Source organism: Lasiodiplodia theobromae (genome assembly GCF_012971845.1).
Source record: "Lasiodiplodia theobromae strain AM2As chromosome Unknown scaffold_2, whole genome shotgun sequence".
NCBI lineage: Eukaryota > Fungi > Ascomycota > Dothideomycetes > Botryosphaeriales > Botryosphaeriaceae > Lasiodiplodia > Lasiodiplodia theobromae.
The window spans coordinates 317875-339167 of NW_023336495.1; the positions used below are offsets into that span (position 1 = coordinate 317875).

Sequence of the window (21293 nt, forward strand, 5' to 3'; positions counted from 1 at the left end):
TAGCATGGCCAGGCCGCCAAAGGTAACCCTCAATGACCAGACCATGCTCATGGAGTTTTGATGGTGATGGTCCAAAACGAAATGGGGTAATGCATTCATGGAAGTATTCCATTGAAGACAACATCAGATTTGAATTGGAAGGAGGGCCCCAAGAAAACGCTATCGTAGAGGTTTCGCCAGGCTCTCTGCTGAGAATCAAGGACATGTCCCCGTTCAAGATTGACAAGATAAAGGCACAGGTGCTGAAGTTGTACCCCCGTTCGTCCATCAGCGTAGTATCGATGCGGGAGGCATAGTTGCAAAGGTTTGAAAGGATGGCGAGTCTGTCAGGAATCCTTGAGTTGTAGCGGTTCTGCAGGTAATAAAGCGCCTCCGCTGCGTTGCAAACTTGGCGGCTCTCCGGGTCCTTATCATTGTAATAATCGGGACCGTTTAACGTAGGAGGATATATGTCATCAAGTGCCCTGATGACATCTCTGAGTTTTCGGATCAAGTCAGAGGGCTGTTCAAGTTCGTCACTGAGATGATCGAGCCCACCATCCACCCAGCCAAGGGCTGAATGCAATGTGAAGAAATCGATCATCAACTCTCCTTCAAGACCGCCGAATAGGAGTGGTTTCTGAAGATCGGGATCGTGCTGTACGAGTATCGTCATGTGCCAGCCTGCAGCAACGCATTCTTGCAGAACCCATGCACGTGTGAACCACGGGTCGTTCTTGAGAAGCTCAAGAACCTCGGTCATGTCTTCTATTTGATCAAGTGTGAAATCCTCCCCTTCCATGATAAGTTCAAGCATGTCGATGTGTGATTGTTTTCTGAAATAACAATCGATAATGCCCACTGGATAGGCTGATCGTTGATATACAAGATCCATGGACTGGATTCCTGCTTCCTTGTCTTCGCGATTGTCTTGCTCAATGCACTCCTGATCGATCCAGACGTATCTGAGCTTGTGAATGTTGGCATATCTGATGGCACGACTAAGAACACTTGGTCGAGCCTTCGAATCCCGTTCGCCTTGGGTCCTGCTGACTTTGAATGGTTGATTGTTGGCGTTTGGCAGCTCCTCACCCCTCCAACAGTATGACACAGCAACATACTGCGTACATTCAGGACATTCTCCTGGTTCTGCTAGCCTTACTTTCCGCTCATCCAGGCCCCAGATTGGCCAAGAGAGTTCAGAGCACTCGCAGGGGCTGGATGAGCCGTCGGTACAGTCGTTGTCCAAGCCATCTCCCTCCAGCTCGTCATAGGTGACAATATCCTCGCCGTTGCCCGGATTTTCGATCGGAGTTTGGAAATGAAGTTTTCCTATAGGAGTCAAGAAACGAAGCTGCGAGGACCATTTATGGTATGCACTCCTGTCCGTTACATGCTGCTGCATGTCGCAAAACTGAGCGCGAAACCGTTCGGCGTCGGTGAGCTCTCCAAATGGCTTTGTGATGCCTAATTCCATCTTGAGAACCAGTCAGCAAGCTATGAAAGCTAAGATAGGATATGTGAGCTGAGGGTTTACCTTGGACATTCTGAAGGTTCCTTTCGTTGTGGTACTTGGTAAATCCAGGGACTTCGTTATGTTGAGCAATAAAATAATGGTAGAGTTCTGCACTGATCAAAAATCTGAACCGGGCTGCTGGAAGAAAGTTGCTGTTATACTTCGTGGTTGGTACAAGGTGGCTGCTTTGCTGAAGAAGTTCACTTACAGCAAGACCCACGCCAACCGGGCTTGCTGGCATCTCATATACGTGTTTGGCTAGGCAGCCATCGGCTGGTGGCGCAGCGATGATACTTTGTGTAACCACACCTTCAGCGCCCCACCACTTGTTATCAAGTGGTTGGCACTTCGAGCACCTCGCTTGAAACCCAGTGGCGCACCGGTGAGTCTGACACGAGCCTTGACATTTTCCACAGCACAAAATATGCGATCAAAGCATTATGCAGGCCATTGCAAAAGGGGTGCTGATGGAAAGCCTCTTGAAGAAGACTATGGGTAAGAAGAAGGGTTTAAAACTTTTTTCTTTTCATTTGCCCAGGTATTTTGTACGGAAGAAAACGGAGGAGACATAGGGCTATGGACAATCTCACTCTTCTCCACCTCCGGGTTCATTGATCAAACCAAGCGACCGACAATCTCAAAGGGAAAGTTGAGTGAGAGTATCATGTGTTTGGAGAAGCACGTGCGCCAGGCTTACTGATGGTCAGCCATTCAGACGGTCGCCCTGCATAATGCATTAACGCCCCGGGCGCATATAGGGAAAGTAAGACGAGGAGACCAGACTTGCTCTTTTCATTTGGGGGTAATTCCCAAGCCCAAGCTTTCAGGATGAAACCGAACCTCCGCCAGCACATATTTTCAGAGATTCCACATTTTCGTACTAAAATTCATATTTTGTTTTTAATTAGGATAGTCATCTATAGACTTGGCTACTATTATAGCGAGAAAGAATTATTAGATTTCAGTTTTGATAAAGTTCTACTGCGCCTTGAAAATTCGATTTTGGTAAAGGGTTGGGTTTGGGCCTTTCGACTACAATTGAGGTTGGGTTTGGTGAATACCCCTTTTCATTTCCTTTGCCCAGCCGCTTGCTCTGCCGTGTCAGCCGCAGCCCATTCTGCCCTAACTGCCCCCGAAATAGCCTAAAGAATGCCTCTGCATGCTTTGTTGGTTTAAAACGGGCGCAAATCTGAACCTGTCTGCAGTCTACCACCTACTGGATTCTACTACCGACTTCCAACACCGTTCACAATCTGCCACGTCTGAGTGTTATATTTAGGCAGGAGCATAAATCTATATGCACCGCCGATTTTCGCATAATATCATATTGAGTTTGGAACAGAAGCCAATAGACTGGCCTCACGGGGTGGTGGTGGTGGTTTTGAATTTAATGCACCAACTTAGGTGGCTCTGTATAGTCCTATGGATATGCCCAGTCTTCTCGATATTGAATTCTGGCAGCAGCTGTCGGATCCAACCAATGGGGCTAATTAACGTTTGTTGTTGGAGGAATGCCGAAAGTTTGTACACCCAGATGGATGCCGAAAGTTTATGCACCTGGAAAAATGCCGGAAGTTTATGCACCCAAGGGAGTGCCGAAAGTATATGCACTAAAATAGTAAATGTACGTCTGCCCGAAAAAAAAATAGGAATGAAACATTTTCGATCAGACTGGTACGTACATGGCGATCGCCAGTGGAGAAAAGCGGCCACGATTTTCCCCACATACGCCAACGCCCGGCGGGCCGAGCGGGAGCGGGGAAAATCTTGTCGCCTTCTTTTTTCCCCCTCTCTCTCCGCAGGGCGCGTCCCCTTTCACCATCGCCAACAGCCAACGATGCGCTCCTCTCCCCCCAAAACCGCCGCCAGAAATCGCATGAGGATCACGCCTGCATGTTTCACTGTATGACATCCGTCCAAACCTTGATAAGAAACGCTGGAGTATAGCCTTCCTCGGGCTTTTTCGGCGGAGCCAGCGCCGCGAAGAGCGACGGCGCCGAGCAACTGCCACGACCGAGCTCTGTGTAACCAAGCATGGATCGGGGGGGAAGCAAAAAGAGCGACGTCGAATCGAATTGCCGACGGACCGCACAAACCCTAAAAGGCTGTCTGGATCAGAATTCAAGAGAGATCGGCATCACGGTCCAGGTGGTCTGATCGCATCGCTGGGCGCATTGGGTCCTGAGCGCTGCCCGCAATCGTCATGTAATGTACAATGCGAGAGTAGTGGTGACACCCAGGCACACCATCCGGCGTCGGACACGGGCGAAGTACCAAAGGCCTGGCCATTGGCCGCCCGTCAGAGTATTGACTCGGCTAAGGGGGGAAAGGAAAACTTGGCGATGGACACGTGAGACACGGGCAATATTACGAACAACAAAGTGCGGTGTGATGAACCCTTTTTCCTTTTGGCTTTTTTCAGGCAGGCAAGACATACGAGTAGCGGTCGGATGATGGATTAGGAGTCGAACGATGGATTGATTCGTAATGCTTTCCTCCTGTAGATGCAGCCGGCGGACCGTCGTGGGCGAGGGATTCGCTGAATCGAGTAGCCAGTATAATAGGCACCGTTGAGTCGGGACCGGTTGCGGGGGGTTGATAAATTGCCTCGTCTCTTTTGTCGGCGGGTGCGGTGAAGTGATGGTGGCCAGTCAGCGGGATCGGTGTGCGCCTCGTCGATATAGTGAAGACTAGCACGGCAATAGCACCGCCCCATTGCGTGCAGACGAAGCATAAGTCGGCACGCTCCGTCTTTTTTAGTATTTTTGGAAAGGTGTGCTCGTGATCTTCAGGGACCGGCTGCGACAGTAGTCTGCTCATAGTTCAAAGGGATACGACAGATCTGCGGTTTTCAGCGCAACCTTGAGTATAGAGGCACCGATGCTAAGCTCCCGGCGTCTGCCGCCAGGCACTCTGCATGGCCGGCTCTGGGGGACGGGCATGGCAGCTATATTTGGGTGTGGCGCCGAAATCCTGCCATCCCACCGGAAGCAAACCATAAGTGGCAAAGATTGACGCCCGCAGGCGGCACCCCTCCCTCAGGACTTGCGGCACTGGGAGGAGTTGTGGTTAGATTCTCAGGGCCCCCGGGTAAAGCCACAGATTCCGGCAGCCTTCTCGAAGCCACGCGTGGATCAGCGTTTTGAGTTTGGTGCATATCTGGGAGATGTGCCGCGCAGGAGCCGGGGGACGCTAGGGCCGCCCGGGTGCTTGGCCCTGCGGGGAAAGCAGCTCGTCGCGTGGAGCGCCTCCGGCCGGGGCTGCGACCTCTTTACAGCTACTCACTTCAGCGAGTCATCCCGCCCCTCTTATATACTTGATGGCTTCGAGAGCCGCCTCGCAGTAGTCCACACCTTGTCGCCATGGCCCAAACACCACTTTCGCAGCGCCGCTACTCGACCGAGAGCCAGCAGTCGCACATTAGCATCCCGTCGCCGTCGACGCCGGCTTCGGAGCGGCACCAATGCAGCCAGTGCCCCAGCAGCTTTTTGCGCCTCGAGCACCTCAAGCGCCACGAGCGCGATCACTGGGACAGCAAGCCCTATACATGTAGCCTTTGCGGCAAGGGCTTCACGCGAAGGTAACCCAGCCAAAAAAATGATCCCTGGCTGTCGCCGACAGATATGCTCACCGTGTGTCCTTCGGTAACCAAATTAAAGCGATACCTTGAAGCGCCACGAACACGTCCATGCCGCCGTGTCTTCGGACGGCGAGAATGGTCCGTCCTCCGTCTCCACCAGGTCTCACCGCGGACGCCACTTCCGCGCGTGCCACAACTGCGCCCAGGCCCGCGCGCGCTGCTCGGGCGAGGACGTCTGCTCGCGATGTCTATCCAAAGCGCTGATGTGCGAGTATCCCAAGAAGCGGCGGCGCAGCCTTCAGTCGTCGCCCACGCGCAATGCCTTTGCCGCCCAGGATCCGGCCTGGAGCATTGGCGAGCTCTCGCTGCACACAAACACCAACTCGCCGACGGGCTCACACGTGATGATTGACAACGACAACCTGTCGTGCTACTCGTCCAGCAGCGAGACTTTTCCGCATCACCACCACCACATGTCCGGCTACAACCTGAGCAGCCACGACCTCTCGAATCTTTCTCCTCTCGAAATCAACTACGAACAGCTCTCTCCACTCGTCGATCCGGATAGCGGCCTGATATCTCCCGACATCGACACCTTTGACCTCGGCCAGCCTTTCCCACCGCAACCCCCGCCCCCGCACCCGCACCACCATCCCGGCATGACGATGGGAATGGGCTCGGTCATGCCCCCCAACCACGGCGACGTCACGCAGTCGTCAATCAATTGGCTCCCCACAGCCTTCAGCGAGGAGATCGACTACGCGGCGCTATCCGGCGTCGGCGTCCCGCTGCGGAGCCCGAACAACGGCACAGCCAACACAGCTCCAGCCAGCTTCCAGGACCAGCTGAGCGGCATGGACTTTGCCGCAGCAGCAACAGCAGCCCAGCAGCATCAACAACAGCAACAACAACAACAGCCGCCACCACTCCAACCCCACAGCCCCCCTCCTCCCCCCAGCCGCCGCAACTCCTCGCACTCCCCCGCCCGCTCAACCGGCGGCTCCAGCAACTCGAGTGCTGAGAGTAGTAGTGGTGGTAATAATGGCCCCAGCAGCAGCGGACGATACTACACGACCTCCTTCGACGGCGCCCGCATCCCCTTCGTGCGCGGCACCAAGCGGCGACGCTCCTTCAACGTGCAATCCCCGGCCCCCGACCACCACACGCACCACCCGCACGCCCCCGCGCGCTCCTCGCTCTTCCGCGACACGTCGGGCGTGTACCAGTTCCCCGAGATCTGCGTGCCGATCGACTCGCTGCCGCCCGTGCCCGTCACCGGGCCGGCCATGGACCTGAAGGCGTACGACCGCATCGCCGACGCGTTCCGGCAGGTGTGCCACGGCTTGGGCACGACGTTCGTGCCGTTCAAGACGCTGGCGGTTCCGGGGCCGGGGCATCTGAATTACTTCTTGCAGCTGTATTACGAGCATTTTCATCCGATACTGCCGATGCTGCACCTGCCGACGCTGAGGCTGGGGGAGGACGAGTGGGTTTTGGGGTTGGCGGCGGCGGCGATAGGGTGTCGGTATGCGGATTCGGAGGAGTTGTTGGGTTTCACGAGGCCGATGACGGAGTTTTTGAGGAGGGTGGTTGTTATGTCGGTGAGTGGTTTCTTCCCCCTTTTTTTCTTTTCTTTTCTTTCCTTTTTTTGGGTGGCTGTGTTGGGGGATTTCTGCGCCTGATTCTGCGGGGTAGCGTTTTCTGGGGAGCTGTGGTGTGGAGAGAAAAAGAGAGAGACAGGGGCTGACGAATTGCAAACAGGTCGAGCACCACCCCCCGCGCCAGATGCCGCTCGGCGTCCTGCAGGCACTCCTGCTCAATTCCATCAACCTGCTGTACAGCGGCTCCAGCCGTTTTGCCGACAGCGCTTTGAACGATTTCTCCAGACTCGTCGAGGCGGTCCGCACGTGGAAGCTGCTGCCGTCGTCGGAGACGCCGCCGCAATCTTGGTCGGAATGGGTGAGGGCTGAGGCTCGGATACGGCTGGGATACTCAATTTGGGTGCGTGCTTTTTAACTTTGTGGCTGGATCGTGGCTTGCTAACGGCAATGCAACAGTTGCTTGACTGCACAATGGCATATCAGATGGACCAAAAACCGTTCTTGACGCTGGACGACCTGCACTCGGCATTGCCTTGCAACGAGCATCTCTGGGCAGCGCAGAACGAAGAGAACTGGGCACATCTGCGGCGGAACATCGAGCGTGCGTGCTCCCAATACATTTCCGGCAAACCGCAAACTGACACACACCCTCGTAGGAAACCCCCCGATATCCGAAGCGGTGCACACGCTCTTCGTCCGCAAAGAAGTCAAGCCCGACCTCGGCGAATTCAGCCGCGTCCTCCTTCTGCACGGCATCTACCACGAGATGTGGACGGTGGCGCGCTACCAACGGCGGTCGCTCGCCTCGTGGGTGCCGTGCGCCTCCTCCACTCTCGACGACGCCTCAAACCGCCACGACAGCGCCACCACGCCGCTCGAATTCTACCAAGAGCGCCCGCAAAACGTCGCCGACCGCAGCATCTACATGCCGGAAAACGGCCTCTACTCCAAATGGCGCAACGCGGCCTGCGACTCCCTCGACGTCCTCCACTGGGCCGCCAACGCCACCATCGCCCAGCACTCGGGCTCCGAACACAACACCGTCTGCCACCTGCACGCGTCGCGCGTCATCCTATTGACGCCCCTCTCCGAAATCGTCAGCCTCGCAAAATCCATCGCCGCCGCTCCCCCTTCCTCCTCCACCGTCCCCGCCCCGGCAGCCTTATCATCCGCCCACTCCCCCGGCGACCCGAACCGCCAATCCCTCCCGCAACTCACCAAGCTCGAAACCACCATCTCGCAATGGGTCAGCAAGGACGCGCACAAAGCGCGCCTAGCCATGATCCACGCGGGCGCCGTCTTCTGGCACGTGCGGCGCTTCTCCAAGGCCGCGTTTTACGAGCCGCACGCGGTTTTCCTGTCGACGCTGGCCATGTGGGCGTATGCGAGCTACACGTCGCTCACGCACGCCTTCGCGCGGACCGACAGTCGGAGCGGCAGCGATTCGCCATCCCCGGGGGGCGAGACGGTGTTTACGTGTTCGGATGATTTTGGGGCGGGGTCGTCGACGGCCGGCGGGGCGGGGGGCGCGGGCATGGGGAGGATGGGTGCGGGAGAAATGGTGGCGGAGGAGTGGGATCCCGAGGGGCATCATCCGACGTTTATTCGGCTCGATCGCCCGAATGACGATGAGATGGTGCAGTTGTTTGTAAGGAATGGCGATCCGGCGCGCATGAAGGCGCATGTGTCGGGCGTCGGCAACCTGTTGTCGCCGCAAGGCCCGGAGCGCGTCCTGCGCGAGGGGTGTAAGATTTTGTCAAGGATGACGCTGACGTGGGGCGTCGCGAGCGAGCATGTCAAGGTGTTGTCGAGTATGATTGAGGTGGCGTCGAGTGTGCGGAGTCAGGGGAGTGTGTCGAGTGTGCAGGGGCCGCCGTCGTGATTGGGGGAGGTGAGAGAGAGGTGTTGAGGGGAGGGGAGAGGGCAGAGGTAAGATGCGAGAGGGTAGAGATGAGATCCGAGATGTGAGAGGCGAGAGGCGTTGGTGCTCAGAGGGCTGTATAATGTTTTTCTTGGAATGGGACCAGAAGGAAAAGGATACGGGTTTCTGGATTAGTTAGACGATGTTGATGATGATGAACGTGATGATTTTTGCTGTCTATCGTCGCGAGAGTGACACGGAGAGCGCTGTACTGTACGGTGTTTCTGATTGGACGGAAAAGCCAGGTAACCTATCCTAGATGTAAATGTACGTTTAAACAACATATGCTGTAAAAGTTACACAACGCTCCTGCAGACGGAACCTTCCGACTACTTGCGTGATATGTAGGTGTGGTGCAAGCGATGCGAGAATGATCCGCAGTCACACTGCAGGTCGAAATGACTCGGGGACAAGTCACATTGGCGAACGACGTTGAAGAAGATCAAATGTCGATGGTATTTAAATACGTCGAAAACTGACTCGAAATCGACCCCGCAGCGGTTCGCCCATGATTCGACGACAGGCAATTTGTTTCTCCGCCTCGTCTCGCGCATATGCAGGTCTCAGCCCGGACTTTGCACGCCGCTCGCAATCTGATTTCTTCATCACATCTCGCAGAGCTAGCCCACGCGCTCGCTAGCTCGCTCGCTTCTAACCGGCTCTCGCCTCTTCTCCCTTGCATCTAGTGTGTCTGTGCCACTCGGCCGACGACGCTCCAGCCGTCGTACGATCATGCACGGTACCCACGTTTCTGGCTGACTGCAGAACGCCGCACCCCGGTTCCTGCATAGCCGCGCTTATCGTCCGGGACTACACACGGTTACCGGGGGTGTGACGGGGGAAGAAGAAGGCAGCTTGTCTGGATGGCTGGGACTAGGACTGGGGGGACCTGGGCGTAACGAACGGAAATGGCCCGCTTAGCCGCCGTACCCCCCCGCCTATTATTGTCCTACCGAGACACAAGGGCCTGAATCGATACGCGCCCACGCTGCTGCTGCTAAACCGCTGTGCTGTGCCGCAATGTGTGATGCATGTCCAAGCTGAACAACCCACCCCCGGACGCCGGCTACTGCGCCTGGCTGCCTGCAGGCTTTCTGCCTGCTTGCCTGCAGACTTCTTTCCCTCTCGCCGCTGCTGCCGCCGCCTTCTGCCCAACCACTCACTGCTGCTCGTTTGGAGCCTCTTTCTTCTCTATCGTCTCGCTCTGCTTGATACGAGCTGAAACGAGAGAATGATGTACCATCATCACTACTCCCCCTCCATCTTGTTGGGCACCACTACGACCTCGTCCGCGCCAGCACCTCCAGCAGCAGCAGCCATGGTCGCTCCCTCGCAGGCATTCGCCTCTCGTTCAGCTTCATTATCGTCTTCACCCTCCGCATCCTCGTCGTCGTCCCCGAAACATCTCCATCTTCCTCCGACGACGCCTATAACGACACGAGAGAACCCAGCACCCGCACCAGCGCCAGCAGCAGCATATCCACCTACAACGACGACGACGACGACGACGACGACTACAACGCACACGCACCCATCGCCCTCCACGAACTACCCGTCGCCCTCGTCCTCCCCAGTCCACACATCCGAACCTCCTCGCTCCATCGCGCTTGCCGCCGCCGCCGGCGGTGATGGCGACCCCGCGCAACACACCGTCATCGCCACGACCGAGGAGCTCAAGAAGAACGGCTACGTCCTGACGAACGCAGGCGTGTGGCGGAAGAACGAGCGCGCGAAGAAGGTACGCATCCATCGTCCAGTAAACGAGCAAAACGAACGAAAAAAGATCTTGGCCCCCACCCGCCGCCGAATCCCAGCACAACACACAGCACACACAGCAGCACAGCCCCTCCCCTCATCCGAGCCCTCGTACCATTCCTCATCCCTCATCCCATCCCATCCCATCCCACGAACTTGGCCCCCACCACCCTGCCTCCCTCTCCCCCCCGAGACCTCCCAAACCAGCCCCACCACGAAAACCCCGAACTAATAAAACGATCGTACTATAGGCCTTCACCCGCCGCGTCCGCACCGGCTGCCACACCTGCCGCCGCCGCAAGAAGAAGTGCGACGAGGCGCGTCCCGTCTGCGGCAACTGCGTGCGCAACCAGCTGCCCTGCGACTGGCCCGTCTCCACCGAGCACTGGCAGACGACCCGCAGCAAGAAGCGGAGGCGGGCCGAGGCGGCGGCGCTGAATGGTGTGCTGAACGATGCTGTGGAGGGGGAGGGGGGAAATGGTGTTTATGGTGGTGGTGTTGGGACGAGGGTGAGGAGGATTGCGGCGAAGACGGAGGAGGCGGCTGCTGGTGCTGCTGGTGCTGCTGGTGCTGCTGGTGCTGCTGCTGTGCCGCCGCCGCCACCGCCGCGGGGGGAATGGACGCAGGAGATGGTGGATGAGGCGTGCGTGCGGGGGTTGCTGGAGATGAGGGAGTGGAGGAAGCGGCAGGGAGAAGAGAGGAGGAGGCGGGATGAAGAGCGCGAGGTGAGGAGGCGGTGGGAGCAGTACGATTGGGACGCTGATCCGCCGAGCTGTGGCGAGCAGCCGCCGGCGGCGAAGTGCGCGAGGGTGGTGGTGGGCGGAGGGGTTCGGGCTGTCGGGGCAGCAGCACGGGAGAGGAGGACTGCTGCTGCTGCTGCTGCGACGACTACTGTGACGACCGCGACGACCACGAATGCGGCTACGGCTATGACTGTGGCTACGACTCCTGCGACTCCGAGTATAATTATTGATTACCGCTCTACTGGATGGAAGCCGCCGCTACCATCGCCGACGACTACTCCTGGGACTTCTTCTGATTACCATTCACCAATGGCAACCCGGTGGAAGCCAACGACGGCGGCAGAGGCGGCGACGAGTAAGATGGCTACGACGATGCCGACGATTATGCTGAGGACGGAGCAGGAGATTCCCAGGGCCTGCGTTGCGCTTGATGAGTACCGCTGGACGCCCCAGCCGAAGAGTAGCAGTGCTGGTAACCGGGATTGGTTAAGTATCCTGGTTCATCCGGTCAACCAGGCGTGATGGGATGTGGACCGGGCTGTGGGGTAGTGGGGACTTTAGATCTTATTGCTATAATAATAGAGGGCAGCTTGCCTTATACAGCTATTCGTAAATTTACTTCAAGATTTTTTCTGTTTGTCGTAGGGCTAAGCGAGTCTTCATCTGTGTGACGTCGGTCACGGCTATATCGATCGATCTGCATTCTCAACTGATCCTTGCGGGGTGATGCAAGACATATCACCGTTTAAGCTTAAGGGACTTACTATAACATGGATGCATAAGTGCAGCATAAACACCCCGCGTTCACCTGATGACGCAAGTTGGCTTTAAAGAGTCGATGTCATATTCAAACCCCCGCTTTCATGAGGGTCACATCACGAAGGTACTAAACTACGAAGACAATCAAACACAAGCAACGAAAAACAACCGAGATAGTATAGAATTTGAACAGGTATGCTTTCGAAAACTTTTACTTTGATATTTACATGATATTTACACGAACAGAGAAAGGATCTGTCTCAAATCAACAGAGCTTACGAGCTGCCGAAGGTGAATTCTGTAGCACAACAAGTTAGCTTAAGCTGGGATAGCGGAATGAGTGGGATTACTCGCCTGGAATTTCGATCGTTGTCACAGTCCATGTCTTGCCGCCATCCGAAGTGCTCATCTCGCCGGTGACGCCCTGGCCCTTGCCCATGGTGTTAATGTAGTTCGGGTCTGCACTATCGAGTATGATCTTGGTGTCAATCCAAGCTGTTTAAGGTATATTAGCTCACTATTGCTTTTCTTTTCATGTCTGACACTAATGGGTAAACTTACAGTGAGCGGGCATGGTACCGCAGTTCTCCTCAGCACACTCAACAGCGCTACCCCAGCCCTGGGCGTGGCCATCGCTGGTTGACAGCTCGGCGACCTGCTCGCCGTTGATGGAGACGATCTGGGTGTAGTTGCCCGAGTCGTCGTCGAACTTGTAGTGCATGGTGATCTTGTCGCTGGCGGCCGCATCATGACCCTCGGTTTGCACAGGCATCTGCGAGGAAGGTCCAGTGGAAAGAAGCGTGTAGCCATAGACGCTCCATTTTGCGGAGGCGTAATTTTCGGCAATAGACTGAATCAGATCGCCATTGGAAGTACCCATGCCCACCCAGAGCGAGGCGTCGCCCTGGTTGTTGCTAGGAACCTTGGGCAGGACGAGGGTGGAAGTGGCTTCGCGGATCCACGAGCCATCAGCAACAGGACCAGTGCTGAAGGCCGGGCCCATAGCGGCCTCAGCAACGGAGGAGAGGGCGACGGCGGCGAAGGCCGAGATGATCTGGCGGGAAGAAGGCATTTTGGTTGTTGTGAGAGTGTTTGTTTGGTTGATTTCTGCTTCTCGAAGGCGGGTATTGCTTCATTTTTGTACTCGCAGCCGGCCTGATCAACTCCTGATCTCATATGGCAACTACTCGACAACTGCCGGCAGACCCGTTGCGGGGGCCTTCGCTTAGCTGTCCCACCAGGCGTGCAACGCATCTCCAGAAACGTGTTTCGAGGAGTGGTTTCGTTTGGGCCTGATGCGGCGCAAATCGCTTCCTAACACAAGCATTGAGGCGCTCGCTTGGCGGATGCGGAGATGAATGGGGCCGAGCAGGAGAGTGACGCACGTTACAGGTTGAGGATCAGGCAGCCCCTGGATGAATTCCACCAAACGCGGTTTAAAGGCCTCCCACTAGTTGACATATGTAAACGGGCGGGATTAACCGAATGGTGGTGTGCCAAGCGCGAAACGCAACGACAAATATGGACGGAACTAATCGGACTTATTCAGGGAGGTGTAACCGCATTTAAAGTAGCAACACACCGTCTAGGCCGAAATAGGTAACTGTATAGAGAAGTTCGTGTTCTGTCACCTCCGAAGCTTCAGCACAACCTGGGCGATCGAATGCTTGTGTGCGTTTGACTCCTGTTTCCAACCGCGCAGACGTCACCATGTGGCCCGTGTTTCCGTCGGCATCAACACCAGCTTCTTTGCACCCACCCCGCGGACTAACAATAGATTTCTTCCGAGCGGAACGGGCAACATCCATCGCCGAGGAGAGAAGTCTGGAACCACCAAATCGGACGAGTAGAAGCTAACAGTCGTGCAATCCATGCATAAATCCGATGACATGTTCTCCTGGATGCTCCCCTTTGTGGCGTTTGCAATGACGGAGACACTCCACCTCTCCCGCGCCGTCATAATACGCATCACGAGCTTTCCGACCCGCTACTACCTCCTGACAACACGAGCTGAGAGTATTGGAGCAGAATCCAGACCAACGCTGCAACCCGCACGGCCCGCCGCTCCACGGCCCGGCGGTCCCCACAGCACCACTCACACACCGAGATCGAGCGGTAGAACGACATGCCCGATACGTAGTATATGCACGCAGCTCATGCGGGGTCCGCGGTTCCCATTCAGGGGCGATCTTTCTCTCTCTCTCTCTCTCTCTCTCTCTCTCTCTCTCTCTTCCTCCCTCTCCATCCACCGCCCATCTCTCCCCCACCAAAAAAAAAGAAAGTGAACAAACCTCATCCCCCCTCCTCCCCCACCGGCTTCCGCCCACAAAACACAAACAAATTCATATACGCATGCACCGCCCGATCCGCCAACGCGCGCCTTACCTCCGCCAAAAACACCTCGATCCGCTCCGTCTCCCACCCCAGCCCGCGCCCGAGCGGCCGCAGCGTGATGCCCTGCAGGCCTGCGGCGATGTTGGCCTGCCAGCACAAGCCCAGGTTGCGCAGGAACGCGTCTTTCGGCCAAGCGCCAATGGGCACCTTGATCTGGCGCACCGAGACGTCCTCGAAGCCCGCGGCGGTGAGAGCGGCGTCCAGGCTGGATGGGGACGGGGAGGAGGATGAGGACAAGGATGAGGACAAGGATGAGGACGAAGGGCGGGCGCGGCGCAGGTCGATCGACATCGTGCGGAGGCCAGCGGTTACGAGTTCGAGCATTTCGCGTAGAGCGTAGCTGGGCGGCATGCTGTCGTCGTCCGCGTACGGCATGTACTCGAACTCCTGCAGCTCCATCCAGCCGCCGGGCCGGAGGTGTCTGTCGTGCGTGCATGTTAATCAGGTGGGCTTCTGTTGCGGCGAGGGGAGACTAAGCGCTGCACTGCCGCACACTGCCCCCTCTTGGCGGGCAGCGGCTGGCTGTTTTCCGTACTGTACTTACTTGTAGGCTTGTTTCAGAACGGCGGGATAGTCTTTGAACGCCTCAACGCCGTGTCGCGCGTGCACGTAGTCGAAATGGTCCGCCGGGTGCAACCACGGCGCCTCGATGTCGTCGACGGTGAATTTTACATTTGGAGGCACCCACGTTGGCTGGATGGGGCTGAGATCGACGCCTTCGACGGCGGCGCTGGGGTAGGCTTCGCCCACTGGGGAGCAGCAGCAGCTCGTCAGTTCTCGGTGTGCGGGATATACGAAGGTTGAGGAAGGGGGATGGGGATTGGGCGGCTCACTCTCCACAGCCCACGCGCCGGTGCCCGTCCCGAGATCGAGGCAGTTCTGCGGATTGGGGCTAATGGGGGCGAAGTGCAGCTTTTCGTCCATGGCGGCGACGACGATTGCGTGTTTCATGTCTTCTCTGTTTGTGCGGCGTGGTCAGGCGTCGGGATCCAACCGAGCATCATGCAGACGAAGTAGGTAAGTACGGTACCTCTCTTGCGCCTTTTCGTCATTCGGAAAATTGTACTGCCCATCCAGGTACTTGTGGTACCGTCTACCATTCTCAAAAACGTGCGAGCGGAGGCTGGATGTCAGCGAAACAGAACCATCGAGGCTCGACGTATCGGACAGTGTGCCGCCATCGCTCTCGTCGACGTCATCTGCAACTTCGATTGGCGCTGCGAGATCGGCAATGGGCGAGACGGGAGAGCGGGGCGCGGATTTCGGAGACTGCGAGGCGCTCTTCTTCGCACCACCCCGAGGTGACCTGTTCAGCGGCGAAACCGCCTGCGGTGGCGTCGACATGTTTTCAAACCCGCGTTTCGGGCGGCGGCTGGACGATTATGAAACCCAGACTGCACGAGGAGGCGCAGCAACGTTTATTTTTGTTTTCTTTTTTGTCGTTCCACGTTTGTTTTATGGGAAACGTTGCTCTGCTGTGCCGCACGGGTAGACGACCGCTTCGAGAACTGGCCCTGCCTCATTCGGGACGTCGGGTGATGCGAGTGACCCACACGGATGCATCGGGTGAAGACACGTTTTCGGAAGTTTTCCAAAGCGAGTTACCCATGTATATAAAGAGAGGTATTGCGGACGAAGGCCAGCAAGGTTCTCGAATCTTTCCTGAGCTGCTTTTTTCTCAGAAAAAAATTACAACAACATATGGGTAGCTGAAGCTATCATCTGGATGTATATGTCAAATTTTTAATTCGACACCCTCATCCGGACGATAGCTTCATGTGCCCCCGGCATGAGCGAAAAAGAAATATGAATTCACTTTGGACTTCTGCTACGAAACCCGTCTGCATATACACACGTCATGTCTATCCCATGTCCCACTATCAATCTCATGTTCGTGCCGGCAAAGGCGGTGCCGTGGTTGTATGAGTGGTCTTGCTTGTCCCATTGGTCTTGTACAAACTGTCCGGCGCCACTTCTACCTCTCCCGTGGCGATGTCGAATCCGTACGAGGTCCGATTGAAGATCTGGAAGGCTGCGGCCGGTTGAAAGTCTGCACCAATGGTCAGCACAAGCTCCTCTCTTCCAGCAGCAACAAAGCAAACTCCAAACCCTCCACCCAGCGAACCGAAGAAAAAAAAAACAAAACTTACACGGCACCTCATGCCCCGCCTCCCACACCCTCGTAAAGCTCAACTTTCCGTACTGCCGCGTCTCCCCATACGCCTTCCCATCCACCAGCAGCTCTGTGTATCCGGCATCGCGGAAGTCCTCCGCGCCCGGCCAGTCCGCGGCTAGCGACAGCGCCTCACCGCCGAGCCAGTTGCAGATGTAATCAGCGTCTCCGTAGACCAGCGAAACCTGGACGTCCCACTCCAGCAGCTTCTCGAGGTCCGGCAGGTACGGCGCCGCGAAGTCGCCGGACAGACTGAAGGCGTTGTAGATGAGGTTGCTGGATGTGTAGTTGAGGTCGACGCCGAGCGCGTCTTGGATGGGGGCGGTGTTGAGCCAGGCCTGCGGACGTCAGTGCTGTTGGTTGGTCAATGGCGGGAAAGAAAAGACTTACGCGCCAGTAGTCCGGAGGGACGTCGTCACCGGACCGCGCGCGCTGGGGAGCTGTCAGTACAATGGCTTCACCCCGGCCAGACCAGACCCCGAATTCGAGGCGGAAAAAGAACTCACAATATCATACGTCCCCCTCCCCTCCAGCCCAAACGTATAATACAGCCCTTCAACATCCGCCTGGCAGATAAACTGCGCCGCCGAGCACGCCACCCGACGCGTCAACGACTCGCGATCCAACCACGCGCAGTAATCCAGCTTCTCCTGGCAGCCGCCGGGTCGCCGCAGCGCGAAGTCGCCGTGGTCGTAGACGGTGTCGTTGATCAGCTGCAGGCCGTACGTGTTCTCGTGCGTGAAGCGGAGGAGGTATTCCGTCTGCGTCGGCTCGTCGACGATGGCGTTGACCATGCCGAGGGACTTCATGTTGAGTTTCCGGCCGGTGGTGGTGTTTTGGTCCAGCTTCTCGTTTTGCTCGTGGAAGTGCGTGAAGAAGGCGGGGCCCCAGTGGCCGCCGAAGGATTCGGTCCTGACTTCTGTGAGGTGTTTTGCGTGTGGAAGGGGATCGGGAGGGGGAACGCACCAGAGGTGGAAATCTGTGGATTTGATGTCGGAGTTCAGTTGGGGCAGGCCGCTGTAGAAACCTTGCAGGAGCTCCCATGCTGTGACTGCGGCGAGTCGACTGTTGTCTTCTTTCGTAGGGTCGATGACGGCCCAGCGGCCTTCTTTCTCATCTGCACCGCCGGTGGAGTCCACTATCAAATAAGTCGGATCTAAGAATCCTACCTCTAAATCGCTGTACGAGAACCCTGGTCTTGTCAATGACTGGGCAGGAAGACGGAGTGCTGTCAAAACTAACCAGTGCCCACCTACGATCATTATTAGCAGCCGTCCACCATTTCCAAGAATTGTCCAACTTACAGGCTGGGACAGGAACAAAAGGTTCGTAATCTCAGACCACGAGTAATCCCTCAGCACCGTAGTCATATTCTCGACCACCTCGCACGGCCCAATCTCCTCAAACGCCCCGATCAGCGAATCCGACCCTGGCCCGCCATTCAGCCACAACGTGACCTACGCTCATTCTCAGCCACTGTCCACTGCTCTCACCCATTGATGCTTACCGGGTCATTGGCAGGATCCCTCTTCGACTCAAAGAAAAAGAAAAATACATGCACGTCCGGCGCGATGTCGATGTACCCGCTGTACGAATTGACGCCGGGCGTCGTCTCGCAGATACCATCTTTCCCAGGCTCTTTGTATCGGATCGTGACGCCGGACGGGCTCGTGATCGTCGTGACATTCTGGGCTGGGTTGGGGGCTTGTCTGCGGGGGAACGTGTGTGCAGCGGCGACGGCGGAGACGGTGCCGGCGAGGCTCAGCAACGTATGGAACAGCATCGTGGACGATGGCGTTTTTGTCGACGACTGAATTGGTAGTATGGTGCCTGTATTTTTATACCAATGAGAATGAAGTATATCCCGCAGGTAATTTCATGCATGCTGCAGGAGGGACGTCGGTTGTAGATCTCTGAGCCTTCACGGATGCGGAGAGTGGGGCAGTTTTCTCGGCTGTGAAGCGGGAAGGTGGTACTGAGAGCTTATCTGCCCTGCCGTCACATTGCCGCGGCAGGGGAACCGTGGCTGCCAAGCCCGGCAGATCAGGAAGAATAAGGTGACTTTTTGTCTCGTTGTGAGGACCAAAAGTGGTGTGACGTAGCTGTCGACCAGTAGTTTTTCCGTCTCTCTCCACACACCCGCTTAGATTGTGAAGATGATAGGACAAGTAGCAATGATGAGACAAAAGTCGTGGCCAGAGCAGATCGCTAAAACTATCATTCCTCCATGTCTCATTCAAGTCTCAATATATCCATGGCCGTCTTAGTGTGGTGGGCATCGACACTGAGAGTTAGCCGGTATTGCTGACTGGAGATGGGGTAGGCCCTACCATCTGTACCGGTTCCGGTAGATTGGCTGTTGGAAACTGCGCGATATGCAGTCTCGCAGCCCCAAACGGCTGGAGCTTGATGCGGAAAGGCTTGCTTTGCAAAGCACTCTCGCTCGTATCCACGGCACTTGGCGGGGCTGCCGTGCCGTTCCGCACCGGCCAGTCAACCCCCACCGCCGTGACCTCGATCGATACAGGCGGCGCGCCCGGCTTCCAGATGGGGTTCGGAAGCTCGTGGAAATCCTTCTTCGTGCTATCGTCCGTCCACGGCTGATTGAAGATGGCTTTGATTTCCTGGTTGGGATCGATGGCGATGCCCCAATTCCCCAACGGGAGCAGAAATTCATCGTAAGCCCGCTGGCCCCAGATCTCTCTACCTGTATCAAGCATTTCGGGGCAGGGGGAAGCTTGGTCTTTATAGTTGCGAGGCTCCATCTCCTCCTGTAGGCCCTCGATGGAAAACGCATAGAGCAGAGGGCCGTAGAAAATGCTGACAGACTTGTCTGCGTGCTGCTCAACCCGGATCTGTGCCTGAAGGGTTAAGGCAATTCTGTAATTAGGCGTGGTGGGGATTCGAATTTTGTGCAGACCTGTCGGCGTGTCGCTGTCGTTGACATTTTGCACGAACGGCTCGCGATGCCGCGAAGGCCAATCTTGAGCGTCAGCATGCTCGATGGTGGAGGTGCCCGTGGCCCAACCTGGGATTCTGATGAAAAGATCGAACGGCTTGGATGTACAGATCCAATACAAAACGGCACCTGCGAAGGGATAACTTCCCATGCAGGAAATGGTGATGCCGTCAGTTTGGAGTATGGATGGGAACAGGTGATTATGCAGGATCGCCTCAATTGTTCCCCCCTGCCGCTCGGAAGGAAATCGCAGGAACGCATTCATGAGCATCTTCGGATAGGCGGTTGGATGGTTGACAGTACAGCATGGCTTTTCGTGATAATTCCATCAGTCCCCAAGGCAGAAGTACTACGCTGGAAATACTCACAAACTCAGGCTCGAGGCCAAAGACGTTAGCGTACCGGCACACGTCGAACCAGGGCGTCTTTTCACCCTCTTTGAGCTCCAACTCTCGAGCCCAAGGCTGGTTTGTTTGCGTGATGTACTGGTGGCTCCACCAATCATACCCTATTCCAGCCCGGAAGTTGAACGCAGCCATCTCCACACGGTCCGCAAAATCATTGTCGCCGTAAAGCCGATGGAGGTAGGACAGCGAGAACATCAACTCGACAGTGCAGCAGAGCTCGGCTCCGCGCTCCGGCGACAGACCGCCAATGTATTCGTCGCTGCTGAGAGATCCTGCCGGCGTTCCGTGGAATTTGAAGACGCGCTCTACGGCTTGCTTGGAAAGATCAAGCAGCTGAGGTGAGGGGTGCATGCGGTAAAGTTGTGCGGGATATCGAAGACCTGGCAAAATTAGGAGAGCTCTTACTCCAACCATGTGTATCAAATACCTTGCGCTACGTTGACTCCGTGCTGGAAGTTTGATGACTCGTGCCGCACGGATGGTGTTTGCGGGAAGTTTGCTTCGGTGAAGAACTCAGTCCAGTCTCTTTTTGCAAGGCGAGATCCCTCCCAGAGCATTTCCATTACATGCCAGATCAAGCTCCGGTACTCTGTAGCCTCAGGCTCATCGTAAAGCCACTGAAGAGTTGTCGACAGCTCGTGTGCGCGTGCAACTCCGAACCATTGCTTGTCGAATTCGTCACCGTCCTTTGGCAGGTAGCCCTCGTAGTCTCTCTGAAGCATTTCCTCCACCAGCTTGACAAACTTGAGCATTGCATCCATGATTGTAGCCCGCTTCTCAGGATCCGCCAGAGCATGGTTCATCAGACCCTGCAGCAACAAGCAACGAGCCCAAATCCCGCGCGTCTGCCGCGTCGTCTCCGGGCCCAACCATCCATCAGAGCTTTGATGGCTGAGGGTATACTGAAGAAAGTGCTCGGCTTGATCTCGCAGCCTCTTGGCGAGACGGGCATCCGCCAGCTCGTCGAGGCTGAAGGCGAGCGGCACGATGTAGTTGTACCAGTACGGCGCCGCCTCGTTCAACGCGCTGTACTCCCACGTCCCGCCCAGCCACGTGCTGTCCTTGACGAAGCGGTAGAAGTAGAAGAGGTGGCCGCCGAGCCCTTCGCCGCATTGACGTAGGTCGTTGCGCATCCATCCCTCTGCCTTGATGGAACCGAGCGGGAACAGCTCGTATTTCATCGGCACGAGGGCTGGGGAAGACATTGTGGCCGGTGGTGATCTGGGCGATGGCTTGTTGTGTTTGGTGAAGTGGTGTTTCAAGGCACAATGAAGCTAAAAGCCAGTGGTGGCGAGGGTTGCGGGGCGTGGCTGCTCGCTTGGTATGCTTATCAGAAGATCCCGTAACATCCCGGCGTCGTACATGCCTCTTGCAGCAGGACCCCGCGCCCGGCATGGCAACTCTAGCCGACTACCACCCTGTAGCTGTTTCTGGTCAGATCTGCGGCATCGCGAGATCCGTATCGCGCCCGTGTGCATGTCAGTGGTGGATTATTGTTTGGGCTGT

At 56.5% G+C, this 21293-nt stretch overlaps 6 protein-coding genes across 6 annotated transcripts; 2 read left to right on the plus strand and 4 right to left on the minus strand.

Moving 5' to 3' along the window:
- Nucleotides 1-4857: 4857 nt before the first annotated feature.
- LTHEOB_630 (C2H2 transcription factor) lies at nucleotides 4858-8558 on the plus strand (the record flags this gene model as incomplete). Its single annotated transcript, XM_035515541.1, has 5 exons — nucleotides 4858-5075; nucleotides 5155-6676; nucleotides 6837-7076; nucleotides 7133-7277; nucleotides 7333-8558. The coding sequence occupies 5 exons, from the start codon at nucleotides 4858-4860 to the stop codon at nucleotides 8556-8558; spliced, it is 3351 nt and encodes a 1116-aa protein (XP_035369389.1).
- Nucleotides 8559-9915: 1357 nt separating this feature from the next.
- LTHEOB_631 (C6 transcription factor) lies at nucleotides 9916-11617 on the plus strand (the record flags this gene model as incomplete). Its single annotated transcript, XM_035515552.1, has 2 exons — nucleotides 9916-10335; nucleotides 10604-11617. 2 exons carry the CDS (start codon nucleotides 9916-9918, stop codon nucleotides 11615-11617), a joined length of 1434 nt encoding a protein of 477 aa, XP_035369390.1.
- A 583-nt stretch (nucleotides 11618-12200) lies between these two features.
- Nucleotides 12201-12926, minus strand: LTHEOB_632 (uncharacterized protein; the record flags this gene model as incomplete). The annotated part of the gene is made up of 2 exons (XM_035515563.1): nucleotides 12201-12349; nucleotides 12416-12926. The coding sequence occupies 2 exons, from the start codon at nucleotides 12924-12926 to the stop codon at nucleotides 12201-12203; spliced, it is 660 nt and encodes a 219-aa protein (XP_035369391.1).
- A 1220-nt stretch (nucleotides 12927-14146) lies between these two features.
- LTHEOB_633 (S-adenosyl-L-methionine-dependent methyltransferase) lies at nucleotides 14147-15592 on the minus strand (the record flags this gene model as incomplete). The annotated part of the gene is made up of 4 exons (XM_035515574.1): nucleotides 14147-14669; nucleotides 14793-14997; nucleotides 15082-15206; nucleotides 15279-15592. 4 exons carry the CDS (start codon nucleotides 15590-15592, stop codon nucleotides 14147-14149), a joined length of 1167 nt encoding a protein of 388 aa, XP_035369392.1.
- A 542-nt stretch (nucleotides 15593-16134) lies between these two features.
- LTHEOB_634 (Carboxypeptidase s1) lies at nucleotides 16135-18204 on the minus strand (the record flags this gene model as incomplete). The annotated part of the gene is made up of 8 exons (XM_035515585.1): nucleotides 16135-16298; nucleotides 16399-16759; nucleotides 16812-16853; nucleotides 16928-17333; nucleotides 17388-17613; nucleotides 17664-17673; nucleotides 17726-17878; nucleotides 17929-18204. 8 exons carry the CDS (start codon nucleotides 18202-18204, stop codon nucleotides 16135-16137), a joined length of 1638 nt encoding a protein of 545 aa, XP_035369393.1.
- A 508-nt stretch (nucleotides 18205-18712) lies between these two features.
- Nucleotides 18713-20992, minus strand: LTHEOB_635 (uncharacterized protein; the record flags this gene model as incomplete). Its single annotated transcript, XM_035515596.1, has 3 exons — nucleotides 18713-19690; nucleotides 19749-20167; nucleotides 20215-20992. 3 exons carry the CDS (start codon nucleotides 20990-20992, stop codon nucleotides 18713-18715), a joined length of 2175 nt encoding a protein of 724 aa, XP_035369394.1.
- Between the last annotated feature and the right edge of the window lie 301 nt (nucleotides 20993-21293).